General features: G+C 34.7%; 1 protein-coding gene across 3 annotated transcripts in view; it reads left to right on the top strand.

Annotated features, from left to right (window-relative positions):
• Positions 1-1,127: 1,127 nt before the first annotated feature.
• The window catches only part of LOC137836709 (putative disease resistance RPP13-like protein 1), a 32,942-nt gene continuing 17,915 nt past the window's right edge, over positions 1,128-16,154 (top strand). Inside the window, exons 1-2 of one of the 3 annotated variants that reach the window (XM_068645414.1) lie at positions 1,128-4,586; positions 5,021-5,284. In XM_068645414.1, coding sequence (XP_068501515.1) covers positions 1,307-4,555 — 3,249 coding nt within the window. In that variant the 5' untranslated portion in view covers positions 1,128-1,306 and the 3' untranslated portion in view covers positions 4,556-4,586; positions 5,021-5,284. Of the gene's footprint in view, positions 4,587-5,020; positions 5,285-16,154 lie in introns of those variants that run through there. The other 2 variants (XM_068645413.1, XM_068645411.1) reach the window with 2 other exon arrangements.

Genomic DNA, 16,154 nt, shown 5'->3' with positions numbered 1-16,154 from the left:
TGTGAAGAAGCCTTAAAAAGTTCTGTACAAAGATTTGAACTGCCTATACAAATAATTTAACTTGGATTTATGTGATTATCTTCCAATTTTTACGACAATATTAGTTCACATTCATAATTCATAAAAAGAAATTGTAAAATTTAAAAAAATTGTTCACTTCTAACCATATTTAGATTCTGAACTAATTACTTTGAGTTGACGAACTCTATAAATTTATTTTAAAATTAGTGAACTTAAATCTACAAATAAATATAAAATATGAAAGAGTAAGTAGGTAAATAAAATAATATTTTTGTAATAAATTATATTATATAGAGACTAATATAGTGACCATTTTTTGGTATCTATATATTGGTCACTAAATGAGTTTCTATATATTTTGGTCACTAAATTGGTTTCAATGAAATTAGTTGTTAATTTGGTTTCTATATAATTGATCACTAAATTAGTTTCTATATATTTGGTCACTAAATTGGTTTTTATTTAATGGTAACTAAATTGGTTTCTAAATTAGAATCTAAATTGGTATTTAAAATTAACGACCATGATTTTAGCCACTTAAAACTATTAGTTTCTAAATTAGTCTCTAATGAAGTTAGTGACTAATTTTAGCATTTTAGAAACTAAAAAATTAGTTTCTAAAAACACTTTTTCTTGCAGTGAACTTCACTGTATTCTTCTAAAATCACATATATCATAATATCATCCAAATTTAATACGTACCTACAATAATACCAAATCAATGTTAAGTCCCACTCTAAAGTTATTCAATGAAACAATATTAAAATATCTTTTCTGACTAATTTTAAATAAAAGTAAAACTAATTTGAGACCTTTCATAAATAATAAAAGTATAAATAAAGAGATAAAAATTACTATTGAACCAAATTAAAAAAATGATAAATAAAGAGACAAAGAAAGACAGATAAACCAAATTAAGTGAATAAGGAAAGGATGGGAATTAGTACATCAACTAAATTTGCATGAATATAATATAATTGTTACATAAAAGATATTATTTCGAGTCAGATATCATTTAATATTTCACCTAATAATCAGACATACATTCATTGATTACAGTTGTCAACAATTATTGCATTGTACGTTCCTCTTCCTGCCGTACTTTCATTCATCACAACCGTTGAATCAATATCCAACAGCTCACATTTTATATTGGTTGAGTTCCCATTAAACAAAAACATGTTCTTTTTAAAGTCAAGTCATCCTTTCTAACTACTCTTCTCATCACTTTGCCATTCATTCCTGCATTCAATCCATTTCACTTCATTTCCAACTCCTTCCTACCATGGCAGCTGAACTTGTTGGTGGTGCTCTTCTTTCGGCCTTTCTTCAGGTTGCATTCGACAGGCTCGCTTCTCCTCAATTTCTACACTTCTTTCGTAGAAGAAAACTTGATGAGAAGCTCCTCGCCAATTTGAACATCATGCTGCATTCCATAAATGCTCTCGCTGATGATGCTGAACTAAAGCAGCTCACAGATCCACACGTCAAAGCATGGCTTTTAGCTGTCAAAGAGGCTGTCTTTGATGCAGAGGATCTGTTGGGTGAAATAGACCATAAGCTCACCAGATGCCAAGTCGAAGCTCAATCCCAACCTCAAACCTGTACTTACAAGGTATCAAATTTCTTCAACTCTACTTTCAGTTCATTTAACAAGAAAATTGAATCAGGGATGAAAGAAGTCCTGCGGAGACTAGAATATCTTGCAAACCAAAAGGATGCTCTTGGTTTGGAAAAGGGTACTTATTCGGATGATAATGATAGATCAGGCAGTAGAGTCTCACAGAAATTGCAGTCATCTTCTTTGGTGGTTGAAAGTGTTATTTACGGTAGAGATGCTGACAAAGATATAATCATTAATTGGCTCACATCTGAAATCGACAATCCTAACCAGCCATCAATACTTTCCATTGTGGGCATGGGTGGGTTGGGTAAGACCACACTCGCCCAGCATGTGTACAGTGACCCAAAGATCGAAGATGCAAAATTTGATATGAAAGCATGGGTCTGTGTTTCTGATCATTTTCAAGTTTTGACGGTGACAAGAACAATTCTAGAGGCAATCACAAATCAAAAAGATGATAGTGTTAACCTAGAAATGGTTCACAAAAAACTGAAAGAAAAATTGTCAGGAAAGAAATTTCTTCTTGTTTTGGATGATGTTTGGAACGAAAGACCAGCTGAATGGGAAGCTGTGGGAACTCCTCTTAGCTATGGGGCTCCAGGAAGTAAAATTCTTGTCACAACTCGCAGTGAGAAAGTTGCTTCTAGCATGAGGTCTAAAGTGCATCTTCTAAAGCAATTAGGAGAGGGTGAATGCTGGAAAGTTTTTGAAAATAATGCATTAAAAGATGGTGATCTTGAATTGAATGATGAGTTAATGAAGGTTGGTAGAAGAATAGTTGAGAAGTGCAAGGGATTACCTCTAGCTCTGAAAACAATTGGACGTCTTTTGAGCACAAAGTCATCCATTTCAGATTGGAAGAACATATTGGAAAGTAACATATGGGAGCTACCAAAAGAACACAGTGAAATTATTCCTGCGTTATTTTTGAGCTATCGCCATCTTCCTTCTCATCTTAAAAGGTGCTTTGCTTATTGTGCCTTATTCCCCAAAGATTATGAGTTTGTGAAGGAGGAGTTAATTTTTATGTGGATGGCCCAAAATTTTCTACTGAGTCCACAACAGATTAGACATCCAGAAGAAGTTGGTGAAGAGTACTTCAATGATCTACTGTCAAGGTGTTTTTTTAACCAATCAAGCGTCGTAGGGCATTTCGTCATGCATGACCTTCTGAATGATTTGGCAAAATATGTATGTGCGGATTTCTGTTTCAGGTTGAAATTTGATAATGAAAAATGTATGCCGAAAACAACCCGTCATTTTTCATTTGAATTCTGTGACGTCAAAAGTTTTGATGGTTTTGAGAGTTTAACTGATGCTAAAAGACTTCGTTCATTTCTTCCTATCAATTCTTGGAGAGCTAAATGGCATTTCAAGATTTCGATACATAATTTGTTTTCCGAAATTAAGTTTATACGCGTGTTATCTTTCCGTGGTTGTTTAGACCTTAGAGAGGTCCCAGATTCTGTAGGTGATCTTAAACATCTCCAATCGTTAGATCTTTCGTCTACAGAGATACAAAAGCTACCTGACTCGATATGTTTGCTCTATAAGTTACTAATACTGAAGTTGAGCTCTTGTTCAATGTTGGAGGAGTTTCCCTCAAATTTGCATAAGCTTACCAAATTGCGTTGCCTGGAATTTGTAGGTACAAAAGTGAGAAAGATGCCAATGCATTTTGGAGAATTGAAGAATCTTCAAGTACTAAGTATGTTTTTGGTGGATAAAAATAGTGAGCTAAGTACTAAGCATCTGGGCGGATTGGGAGGACTCAATCTTCATGGAAGGCTATCAATCAATGACGTGCAGAATATTGGGAATCCTTTGGATGCATTAAAAGCAAATTTGAAAGATAAACGCCTTGTGGAGCTACAATTAGAATGGGAGTGGAACCACGTCACTGATGATCCAAAGAAAGAAAAGGAAGTACTTCAGAATCTACAACCTTCCAATCACTTGGAGACTTTGTCAATCAGGAACTACAATGGTACAGAATTCCCAAGTTGGGAATTCGATAATTCGTTATCAAATCTGGTGTTCTTAAAGTTGGCGGACTGTAAATACTGCCTATGTTTGCCTCCCCTTGGACTTTTGTCATCACTGAAGACCCTTGAGATTAGAGGGCTTGATGGAATAGTGAGCATTGGTGCTGAATTTTATGGGAGCAACTCTTCGTTTGCACGCTTGGAGAAGCTGACATTCTGCGATATGGAGGAATGGGAAGAATGGGAGTGTAAAACTACTTCTTTTCCACGTCTTGAAGAGCTTTATGTGTATAAATGTCCGAAACTGAAAGGTACGAATGTAGTCTTTCCACTACATTTCTTTCCAAAGCTCTGTACTCTTGAACTGATAGACTGCCACCACATAGAAAGAATTTCACAGGAGTACGCTCATAATCATCTCACGTCTCTATATATTAATGATTGCCGTCGATTTAAATCATTCCTGTTTCCGTCTCTTACTGAGCTTTATATACTTAATTGTCCAGAAGTTGAGTTGTTCCCAGATGGAGGTTTGCCATTAAATATAAAACATATCTCTCTTTCATCTTTAAAACTTATCGCCTCCTTGAGAGACAACTTGGATCCCAACACATCTCTTCAAACCTTGTATATTCAACAGTTGGAGTGTTTTCCCGATGAAGTTTTGCTGCCACGCTCTCTCACCTCTCTAAAAATCAATGATTGCCGAAATCTTAAAAAGATGCACTACAAGGGTCTCTGCCACCTCTCCTCTCTCTCACTTCATAATTGTCCCAGCCTTGAATGCTTACCAGCGGAGGGTCTCCCCAAATCCATCTCTTCTCTTACAATCTTGAATTGTCCATTGCTGAAGGAGCGTTGTCGAAATCCAGATGGCGAAGACTGGGGAAAGATTGCTCACATCCAAGATCTGTATGTGCGATGATTATATTTGAATTTGTCTGGCACTTCAACAGGTTCGAATTCTCCACAATATCTTTGTACCTTTTCGATTACCATTTTCTTAGTTGCAAACGGTAACCCTATAATTGCCATTTTTCAAACAAGAGCAGCACATGATATACTTGAACTCAACTACGTTTTTCATGAATCAATTACTTTTATTTTACTCTTATTTTCGTGCAAAATTATTTCAATTCTTCTGTTGAAATTAAATTCCAACCAAATGTGTCCCTGTGTGATGGTAGAGAGGTTCTGAAAGTAGGAATTAGAATATACATGAATGGCAGAGACATGTGCTTTATCATTCATCAACTACATCACTCACTCACCATACTCAATTCAAGCTGTAGCTACTCCAACGCTCATTCTTTCTTGATTTTTAAGTTAATGATTTAAATGGAACAATGTGCTTATGCTTTTGTTTCTTTCTACCTTATTTCTTCCACAGCTCTTCCAAAGTTGGTGTGTAGCAGTGTACCATGATATTATACAGAGGAAATAAGTATGAAATTGGGTTCTGATGAGGAGTTCCTATACAACCCTTAATTCTTAGAATGGAGTTTTGAAATGCAAATACTTTAAACATTAATTCTTAGAACATTGTAGATTGGAAAGTGGATTTCTGAACCAAACTGTTTTGTTGAACCTCTTAGTGGGTCTATTTGATTCTAAACTTGTCTTTGAAGGAATAAAATAGAACCCACTTTTCTTATTTGTATGTTACTGTTTCAATTATATTTGTTGTCCATCAATGCTCTCACTCATCATGCAGAGCAAAAGCAGATCACAATTATTTCCTTTCCTAAAATATGAGAAATTTTGAAATCCATGCGAACACATAACTGCATAGACAAAAAATCATGACATATAAACCAATTTTAGAAACAAAAAATAATTAGGATAAATAAACACATGTATTTAATCTTTTTCTTAATTTTCTTATATTTTCTAACAACCTTGTACACTTTTTAATCTTCTTTTTTTCTAATGAATGTTTCTCAATTTGTTTCTAGTGTAGTTCAAAAGTTTCATTTTATGCATGCTTTTGAAAAAAAAAATCACTTACAAAGAAAATAAATCCTACTTTTATCAACCAATATATATTACATTTTTCTTTTACAACTACCCTAACCTCTTTTAGGAAAATTTTAGTGAGAAGCCTTTCTTTTTAAATTTTTTGCAATATAATACCTAAAATCTACAATATTTTTACAAGGATTTAACATGCCGCGAATTCTCTTAAAAGAGAGGGACGCCTTCAGGAACGCGGGAACACGAACAATGGAAAATTTAATAAATCCTCTGATGAGGATAGACAAATTGTGACATCTGACATCTATTCATTACTTGGGTGTGATTGACATTTGACATCTATTCTTTACCTCGAGGAGGAATGCTGGGAAATGTTCTTAACAAGGTCAACGTAATATGAACTCAAAATAAAATTGCAGAAATTTGGGAAAATTTTTTCAAATCTAGAAAGAGGATAGTTTTGGAGTGCAAGAAATTTCAGAATTTTTTTCCCGAAACAGTTTCTCATTGAAATTCTGTGTAAGAATCCCAACAAAATTTGGGACCAAACGCAATAAATTTTAGCATAAACAGATGAGAATTCAATTAGAAAAAAAAATAAAATAGTTTCACAAAGAAACGAACCTTCGTAGGATTCGTCCCACAAGATTGGCAATAAATTTTTTAAACACAATTAAAAATTATGAAGGTTCGTTTCTGTATTAATCTGTTTGATTTTTTTCGTGGGTGAATACTCATCTGTTTGACCAGAAATTTTTCGCGTTTTGTCCCAAATTTAGTGCAGATTCTTACGTGGAATTTCAGGAAAAAACTATTTCGGGAGAATTTTTTAGAAATTTTGTGCAAATCAAAGGCTATCCTCTACCAAAACTTGTGCAATGTCGCCCCATTTTCTGCAATTTTATTCTGGGTCCGTATTGCGCTGAAAAAATTCACACAAGTACTTTCATATGTTGTTTGCACACAAGTAAGGAGGCACGTCCATAAACAAATTACAAAAGGAAGATACAAGAAAGAAAAGCCAAGACGTTTTGTTTTCGGAAAACCAGTTTTGTTCACTCTCGGTCTAGGACTGACGACGCCTTACTCCTTGGATATTTTGGTCTGAAATTTTTACCAAACGTTCGTCACTGTGTCTATTGTGTTTTGGAAGAGACTTGAGCTCCGGATTCGTCCCACAAGCTTGGCAATAAATTTTTTATTCATCACTGCCAAGCCTAAAAGGAAGGTTCATTCGTGTGTGAAACTGTTTGATTTTTTTCGTGGGTGAAAACTCATCCGTTTGACTCAAAAATTTTCGCGTTTTGTCCCAAATTAAGTGGAGATTCTTATGAGAAATTTCAAGAAAAAACTATTTCGGGAGATTTTTTCAGAAATTTTGTGCAAACCAAAGGCTATCCTCTACCAAAACTTGTGAAATTTCGCTCAACTTTCTGCAATTTTATTCTGGGTCCGTATTGCACTGAAAAAATTCTTACAAGTACTTTCATATATTGTTTGCACCCAGTTAAGGCGGCACGTCCATAAACAAATCACAAAAGGAAGATACGGGGAAGAAAAGCATGTACGTTTTTTTTTCGGAAAACCAATTTTGTTCACTCTCGGTCTGGGACTTACTACGCATTACTCCTTGGGTATTTTGGTCTGAAATTTTTACCAGACAATCGTCACTATATCTATTGAGTTTTGGCTGAGACTCGAGCTCCAGATTCGTCCCACAAAATTGGCAATAAATTTTTTATTCATCACTGCCAGGGCTGAAAGAGAGGTTCGTTTGTGTGTGAAACTGTTTGATTTTTTTCGTTGGTGAATAGTCATCCGTTTGACACGAAATTTGTCGTGTTTTGTCCCAAATTAAGTGGAGATTCTTATGTAGAATTTCAGGAAAAAACTATTTCAGGAGAATTTTTCAGAAATTTTGTGCAAACCAAGGGATATCCTCTACCAAAACTTATGAAATTTCGCCCAACTTTGTGAAATTTTATTTTGGGTCCGTATTGCGCTGAAAAAATTCACACAAGTACTTTCATATGTTTTTTGCACCCAGGTAAGGAGGCACATCCATAAACAAATCACAAAAGGAAGATACGGGGAAGAAAAGCAAGGACGTTTTGTTTTCGGAAAACCAGTTTTGTTCACTCTCGGTCTGCGACTTACTACGCCTTACTCCTTGGGTATTTTGGTCTGAAATTTTTACTAGCCGTAAGTCACTGTGTCTATTGTGTTTTGGCTGAGACTTGAGCTCTAGATTCGTCCCACAAGATTGGCAATAAATTTTTTTATTCATCACTGCCAGGGCTGAAAGGAAGGTTCGTTTCTGTGTGAAACTGTTTGATTTTTTTCGTGGGTGAATACTTATCCGTTTAACCAGAAATTTGTCGCGTTTTTTCCTAAATTCAATGGAGATTATTACGTGGAATTTCATAAAAAAACTATTTCTGAAGAATTTTTCAGAAATTTTGTACAAATCAAAGGCTATTTATCATCTACCAAAACTTGTGAAATTTCGCCCAACTTTGTGCAATTTTATTCTTGGTTCGTATTGCGCTGAAAAAATTAACACAAGAACTTTCATATGTTGTTTGCACCCAGGTAAGGAGGCATGTCCATAAACAAATCACAAAAGGAAAATACGGGGAAGAAAAGCCAGGATATTTTGTTTTCAGAAAACCAAATTTGTTCACTCTCGGTCTAGGACTTACTCCGCATTACTACTTGGGTATTTTGGTCTAAAATTTTTACAAGACGTTCGTCATTGTGTCTATTTAGTTTTGGCTGAGACTTGAGCTCCGGATTCGTCCCACAAGATGGGAAATAATTTTTTTATTCATCACTGCCATGGCTGAAATTAAGGTTCGTTTGTGTGTGATACTGTTTGATTTTTTTCGTGGGGGAATACTCATCCCTTTGTCCCGAAATTTGTCGCGTTTTGTCCCAAATTCAGTGGAGATTCTTACGTGGAATTGCAAAAAAAACCTATTTAGGGGGAATTTTTCAGAAATTTTGTGCAAACTAAGGGCTATCCTCTACCAAAACTTGTGAAATTTCGCCCAACTTTGTGCAATTATATATTGGTTCCGTATTACGCTTAAAAAAACTTCACACAAGTACTTTCATATGTTGTTTGCACCCAGGTAAGGAGGCACGTCCATAAACAAATCACAAAAGGAAGATACGGGGAAGAAAAGCCAGGACGTTATGTTTTCAAAAAACCAGTTTTGTTCACTCTCGGTCTGGGACTTACTACGCCTTACTCCTTGGGTGTTTTGGTCTGAAATTTTTACTAGAGGTTTGTCACTGTGTCTATTGAATTTTGGCTGAGACTTGAGCTCCAGATTCGTCCCACAAGATTGGCAATAATCTTTTTATACATCACTGACAGGGCTGAAAGGAAGGATTGTTTGTGTGTGAAACTGTTTGATTTTTTTCGTGGGTGAATACTCATCCGTTTGACCCGAAATTTGTCGCGTTTTTTCCCAAATTCAGTGGAAATTCTTACATGGAATTTCAGGAAAAAACTATTTCGGGAGAATTTTTCAAAATTTTTTTGCAAACCAAAGGCTATCCCTTACCAAAACTTCTTAAATACGCCCAACTTTCTGCCATTTTATTCTGGGTCCGTATTGCGCTGAAAAAATTCACACAAGTACTTTCATATGTTGTTTGCAACCAGGACGTTTTGTTTTCGGAAAACCAATATTTTTCACTCTCGGTCTCGGACTTACTACGCCTTACTCCTTGAGTATGTTGGTCTAAAACAATTACAAGACGTTCGTCACTTTGTCTATTGAGTTTGAGCTGAGACTTGAGCTCCAGATTCGTCCCACAAGATTGGCAATAATTTTTTTATAAATCACTGTCAGGGATGAAATGGAGGTTCGTTTGAGTGTGAAACTATTTAATTTTTTTTCGTGGGTAAATACTCATCCGTTTGACCCAAAATTTGTCGCGTTTTTTCCAAATTTCAGTGGAGATTCATACGTGGAATTTCAGAAAAAACTATTTCGGTGGAATTTTTCAGAAATTTTTTGCAAAACAAAGGCTATCCTCTACCAAAACTTATGAAATTTCGCCCAACTTTCTACAATTTTATTCTGGGTTTGTATTGCGCTGAAAAAATTCACATAAGTACTTTCATATGTTGTTTGCATCCAGGTAAGAAGGCACGTCCATAAACAAAACACAAAAGGAAGATACGGCGAAGGAAAAACCATGACATTTTGTTTTCGGAAAACCAGTTTTGTTCACTCTCAGTCTGGGACTTACTACGCCTTATTCCTTGGGTATTTTGGTCTAAAATTTTTACCAGACATTTTTCACTGTGTCTGTTATGTTTTTACTGAGACTTGACCTCGAGATTCGTCCCACAGATTGGCAATAAACTTTTTATTCATCACTGCCAGGGCTGAGAGGAAGGTTCGTTTGTGTATGAAACTCTTTGATTTTTTTCGTGGGTGAATACTCATCCGTTTGACCCGAAATTTGTCTCGTTTTTCCCAATTTCAGTGGAGATTCTTACGTGGAATTTCAGGAAAAAACTATTCCGAGAGAATTTTTCAGAAATTTTGTGCAAAACAAAGGCTATCCTCTACCAAAACTTGTGAAATTTCGCCCAACTTTCTACAATTTTATTATGGGTTCGTATTACGCTGAAAAAATTCACACAAGTACTTTCATATGTTATTTGCACTCAGGTAGGGAGGCACGTCCATAAACAAATCACAGAAGGAAGATACGGGGAAGGAAAAACCAGGACGTTTTGTTTTCGGAAAACCAGTTTTGTTCACTCTAAGTCTAGGACTTACTACGCCTTATTCCTTGGGTATTTTGGTCTGAAATTTTTACCAGACGTTTTTCACTGTGTTTGTTCTGTTTTTGCTCAGACTTGAGCTCCAGATTCGTCCCACATGATTGGCAATAAACTTTTTATTCATCACTGTCAAGGTTGAATGGAAGGTTCGTTTGTGTGTGAAACTGCTTGATTTTTTTCATGGGTGAATACTCATCCGTTTGACCCGAAATTTGTCGCGTTTTGTTTCAAATTCATAGGAGATTCTTACGTGGAATTTCAAGAACAAAAAATTTCGGGAGAATTTTTCAGAAATTTTGTACAAACCAAAGGCTATCCTATACCAAAACTTGTGAAATTTTGCCCAATTTTATGCAATTTTATTCTGAGTCCGTATTGCGCTGAAAAAATTCACACAAGTACTTTCATATTTTGTTTGCACCCAAGTAAGGAGGCACGTCCATAAACAAAGGACAAAAGGAAGATACGAGGAAGAAAAGCCAGGACGTTTTGTTTTCGGAAAACCAGTTTTGTTCACTCTCAGTCTGGGACTTACTACGCCTTATTCCTTGGGTATTTTGGTCTAAAATTTTTACCAGACGTTTTTCACTGTGTCTGTTGTGTTTTTGCTAAGACTTGAGCTCGAGATTCGTCCCACAAGATTGGCAATAAACTTTTTATTCATCACTGCCAGAGCTGAAAGGAAGGTTCGTTTGTGTGTGAAACTCGTTGATTTTTTTTGTGGGTGAATACTCATCCGTTGAACCCAAAATTTGTCGTATTTTGTTCCAAATTCAAAGGAGATTCTTACGTGGAATTTCAGAAAAAACTATTTCGGGAGAAATTTTCATAAAATTTGTACAAACCAAAGGCTATCCTTTACCAAAACTTGTGAAATTTCGCCCAACTTTCTGCAATTTTATTCTGGGTCCGTATTTCCCTGAAAAAATTCATACACGTATTTTCATATGTTGTTTGCACCAAGGTAAGGAGGGACGTCCATAAACAAATCACAAAATGAAGATACGGGGAAGAAAAGTCAGGACGTTTTGTTTTCGGTAAACTAGTTTTGTTCACTCTCGTTCGGGGACTTACTACGCCTTACTCCTTGAGTATTTTGGTCTGAAAATTTTACCAGACTTTTGTCACTGTGTCTATTGAGTTTTGGCTGAGACTTGAGCTCCAGATTCGTCCCACAAGATTGGCAATAAACTTTTTTTTCATCACTGCCAGGGCTGAAAGGAAGGTTCGTTTGTGTGTGAAACTGTTTGATTTTTTTTGTGAGTGAATACTCATCCGTTTGACCCAAAATTTGTCGCGTTTTGTCCCAATTTCAGTGGAGATTGTTATGTGGAATTTCAGGAAAAAACTATTTCGGGAGAATTTTTCTGAAGTTTTGTGCAAACCAAAGGCTATCCTCTACCAAAACTTGTGAAATTTCGCCCAACTTTGTGCAATTTTATTCTGGGTCTGTATTGCGCTGAAAAAATTCGCACAAGTACTTCCATATGTTATTTGCACCCAGGTATGGAGGCACGTCCATAAACAAATCACAAAATGAATATACGGGGAAGATAGGTCAGGACGTTTTGTTTTCGGAAAACAAGTTTTGTTCACTCTCGGTCTGGGACTTACTACGCCTTACTCCTTGGGTATTGTGGTCTGAAATTTTTACCAGACGTTCGTCACTGTGTCTATTGAATTTGGGCTGAGACTTGAGCTCCAGATTCGTCCCACAAGATTGGCAATAAACTTTTTATTCATCACTGCCAAGGCTGAAAGGAAGGTTAATTTGTCTGTGAAACTGTTTGATTTTTTTCATGGGCGAATACTCATCCGTTTGACCCGAAATTTGTCGCGTTTTGTTTCAAATTCAGTGGAGATTCTTACGTAGAATTTCAGGAAAAAACTATTTCCGGAGAATTTTTCAGAAATTTTGTGCAAACCATAGGCTATCCTATACCAGAACTTGTGAAATTTCGCTGAACTTTGTGCAATGTTATTATGGGTCCGTATTGCGCTGAAAAAATTCACACAAGTACTTTCATATGTTGTTTGCACCCAAGTAAGAAGGCACGTCCATGAACAAATGACAAAAGGAAGATACGGGGAAGAAAAGCCAGGACGTTTTGTTTTCGGAAAACTAGTTTTGTTCACTCTCAGTCTGGGACTTACTACGCCTTATTCCTTGGGTATTTTGGTCTGAAATTTTTACCAGACGTTTTTCACTGTGCCTATTGTGTTTTTGCTGAGACTTGAGCTCGAGATTCGTCCCACAAGATTGGTAATAAACTTTTTATTCATCACTGCCAGGGCTGAAAGGAAGGTTCGTTTGTGTGTGAAACTCTTTGAATTTTTTCGTGGGTGAATACTCATCCGTTTGACCCAAAATTTGTCACGTTTTGTTCCAAATTCAATGGTGATTATTACGTGGAATTTCAGGTAAAAACTATTTCGGCATAATTTTTCTGAAATTTTGTGCAAACAAAAGACTATCCTCTACCAAAACTTGTGAAATTTCACCCAACTTTCTACAACTTTATTCTGGGTCCGTATGATGCTGAAAAAATTCACACAAGTACTTTCATATATTTTTTGCACTCAGGTAAGGAGGCACGTCCATAAACAAATCACAAAAGGTGATGAGAATCAAAAATACATGAAGATGACCAAGGATGCTATAGTTGAAGGGTCATCTCAACAAGCAATTACAGAGGCCATCAATAGGAGGAATGGTCAAGGACCACAATATTTGAAGTTCTTCCTATTAGTCTTCTTAAAAAGATGAGGCCCAAGCCCAACACGAAGGCCCAAGGTCAAGTCATAACTCAAAGAACTACTAGGAGCAAGGGCACAAGCATTAAATAAATGAGCATCATTTGGTGACTCTTCTTGTAATTACTCTTGTATAGTTGTAGGAGGTGTGGATATTAAAATAGGAGTGGGAATGTACAAAATAAAGTCACATTGTCCATGTGACTTAGGGGGATGGTGTAGGAGTAGTTTAAGAGGTGCCAAAATAGAAAAAAGGTCACACCTTCCATGTGACTCAAGTTTGGCTCCAAATTTGAATTAGATTTAGAGGGAAATTTGAATTTGATTAGCTTTTTATTTCAGCACCTCTAAGGCTATAAATAGAGGTGCTTGCTCTTGTAAAATTCAGATTTGAAAATAGAGTAAAGTTACTATGCTCAATTTGTGAGTGATTGTGAGACTAGTTCTCCTCTTCCTTGTCTTATCTCGTGATGCATTGGGAGCATTCAAGTGGCGGCAAATCTGCACTTATCTTGGAACATTCATCATCCAAGTGGCGTGTCCATTTCCCAAACCAAGCTTCAACCACATAAGTTTCATCTTCCTTCATCTTGTTTCTTCAATTTCAATAGATAGATTCATTTCTTCTTTCAATTCTTTCCAGTTTTTGCAATTACACATTTCAATTGTTTTTCCATTTGTGTTCTTATTTTGTTCTTGCTTTCCTTTCAATTCCGCCAAGTGTTTGTGATAATGACGTGGCACTCATTGTTTGAATGAGTTTGGCTTCTCTTTTGGATGGCATTATCCTCCATTGAGATGACCTTAAGCCTCCTTATATGTTGTGTATCTTGTTTAGTGTCAATCGAGCTCATATCATGTGGTATCTAGAGTGATGGTTGTGCTGAAATTTTTTTTTGAGTTGTTGGATACTTTGATTCTGTTTTTGTGTTAGTAATTCTGTTTTTGCTTTATTTTGAGTCTTTCTTGCTTTTTTTAATTGGTGAAATTCATTGTGTTTGAGTCATTTTGATTTTAGAATCCATATTTGTTTTGTCTAGTCATGTTTTTCCTACAATGTCATCAATTCCTTGTAGTCCTTTTATTGCTAATTTTGATTGATTACTTTTATTTAAGTACAGTTTTGTGAATCTGTTTTTATAATGTCAACCTACCTGAGATGTCAAGTTGCATAATAATGTCTAATATGAAAGCTTTTACAATAAATATATATATATATATATATAATATAATTTATATTTGATATTTTAATGTATGTATATATATAATTAGTGTCCTGCGTTAATATATTTTTTCAGAATATAATTTAATTTTTTAATTTTATTTTCATATTTACAATTTACCTTTCGGTAATTTCTACATGTCCAGATTGTTATCCAACCACCACATATAATAGTAAGCGTGTGTTAACCAAATATCGTTGTTCCATCCTTCAAAAAAATATCGAGACATTTATTTTAACTCAAAATTAGTTACATAATATAGAACAAGTACCATTGGTTTTATTATTTATTACTTAATCTTTTATAATTAAAAAATTCTTATTATATATGGGGATAAAAAAAAATAATATAATCTTTATTATTGCATTCAAGACTCTAACCCTAATATTATGTAAAGGCTAGAGACGTGAATTATTGATATTGGATAGTAATATATTTTTATGATTTTGGATTGTATTTTCCTATTTAGATTTTATGTTTCAAAAGGAATATGTTGGATTGACTTTTGAGATAATTATTTAGATTTTATTTGAATGTTATTTCTAATTATTATTTAGTGTTTTTTATATGATATTTAGAATTACCATTTATTGATATTATTATTATTATACATATACATATATATTATAGTCATTATATGCATATTGATTTTAGTTTTCACATTAGAAAATAATAAGAGAAAGAAAAAAAAACTAAACTAAAACGTTACCATTTTTAAAAAATGAAGTTAACCCATCAATTTGTAATGGAGTAGGCTGGGTAAGACGAAATTACCCTCTAGGGTTTTAAAATTAAAAATAGATTTTGGTTTTCCTTCTCCTCCATTGTAGTTCCATTGGAGTGCACTGCTCGAGGTTCTCATTTTTTCTTTCGTCTTGAGTTTTGTGGATCACTATATTTGGTTGGTTATTAGCACTTCTGTGTGATGAATAAGACTGCTTCTTCCTCAACTTCAATACTTTCTACCTCCATACTAAATATGAAAATACTATTTTATTCTTTTTCTTTATATTTATAAAATCCTTAAGTTTTTTTTGATTTGAAATAAACCTATAAATTATATAATCCAAAAGCTAATCACGCATTTGAAAAAAAAAAGACTTCTGAATTATATAATCCGAAAGTTAATCTCATATCTAAAAAAGACTCTCAAATTAATGTAAATTGAAAGTTAATAACACATCTGAAAAAAATACTTCCGGATTATATAATTCAAAAGTTAATCTCATGTATAGAAAAGACTTCTGGATTATGTAATACGGAAGCTAATCACAAAGACTTTCAAATTACATAATCCATAAGTCAATTACGAATTTAGAAAAACACTTCTAGATTATGTAATCCAGAACATTAAAAAATTATATTTTTGGAATATAAATATTTAAGAGGGTGGTCCAAGAAAGTATGAAAGTGCATGAAGAAGATTCACCGTGTTTTCGAATGGTTTTTGGAATCCATTTTAGACGCATTCCATCATTGTAGAAAGGTAAGATCAATTTATTTTAACTTTCGAATTTAGTATTCTGGAAAATATAATCTAGGAATACATTCTAGACTCCTAAATCAAGAAGTTAAAAATCATGCTCCTAATCCTATTCCAGAATTCAAATTCTGGTAATATATTGTAGAATCCAAAATCTGGAAGTAAAAAAACTGAAATGGGTGTCAAAAACCACCAAAGACAACCACCAAACACAAGTGCAAATAATGAAAATCACAGCCACCAGAAGAGTGCACACGACTGGAGAAGAAGGAAAGCCAAA

This window comes from Phaseolus vulgaris, chromosome 4 (assembly GCF_000499845.2).
Source record: "Phaseolus vulgaris cultivar G19833 chromosome 4, P. vulgaris v2.0, whole genome shotgun sequence".
NCBI lineage: Eukaryota > Viridiplantae > Streptophyta > Magnoliopsida > Fabales > Fabaceae > Phaseolus > Phaseolus vulgaris.
The sequence above is the reverse complement of the archived record's forward strand: the minus strand, read 5'-3'. Positions and strand labels throughout refer to the sequence as shown.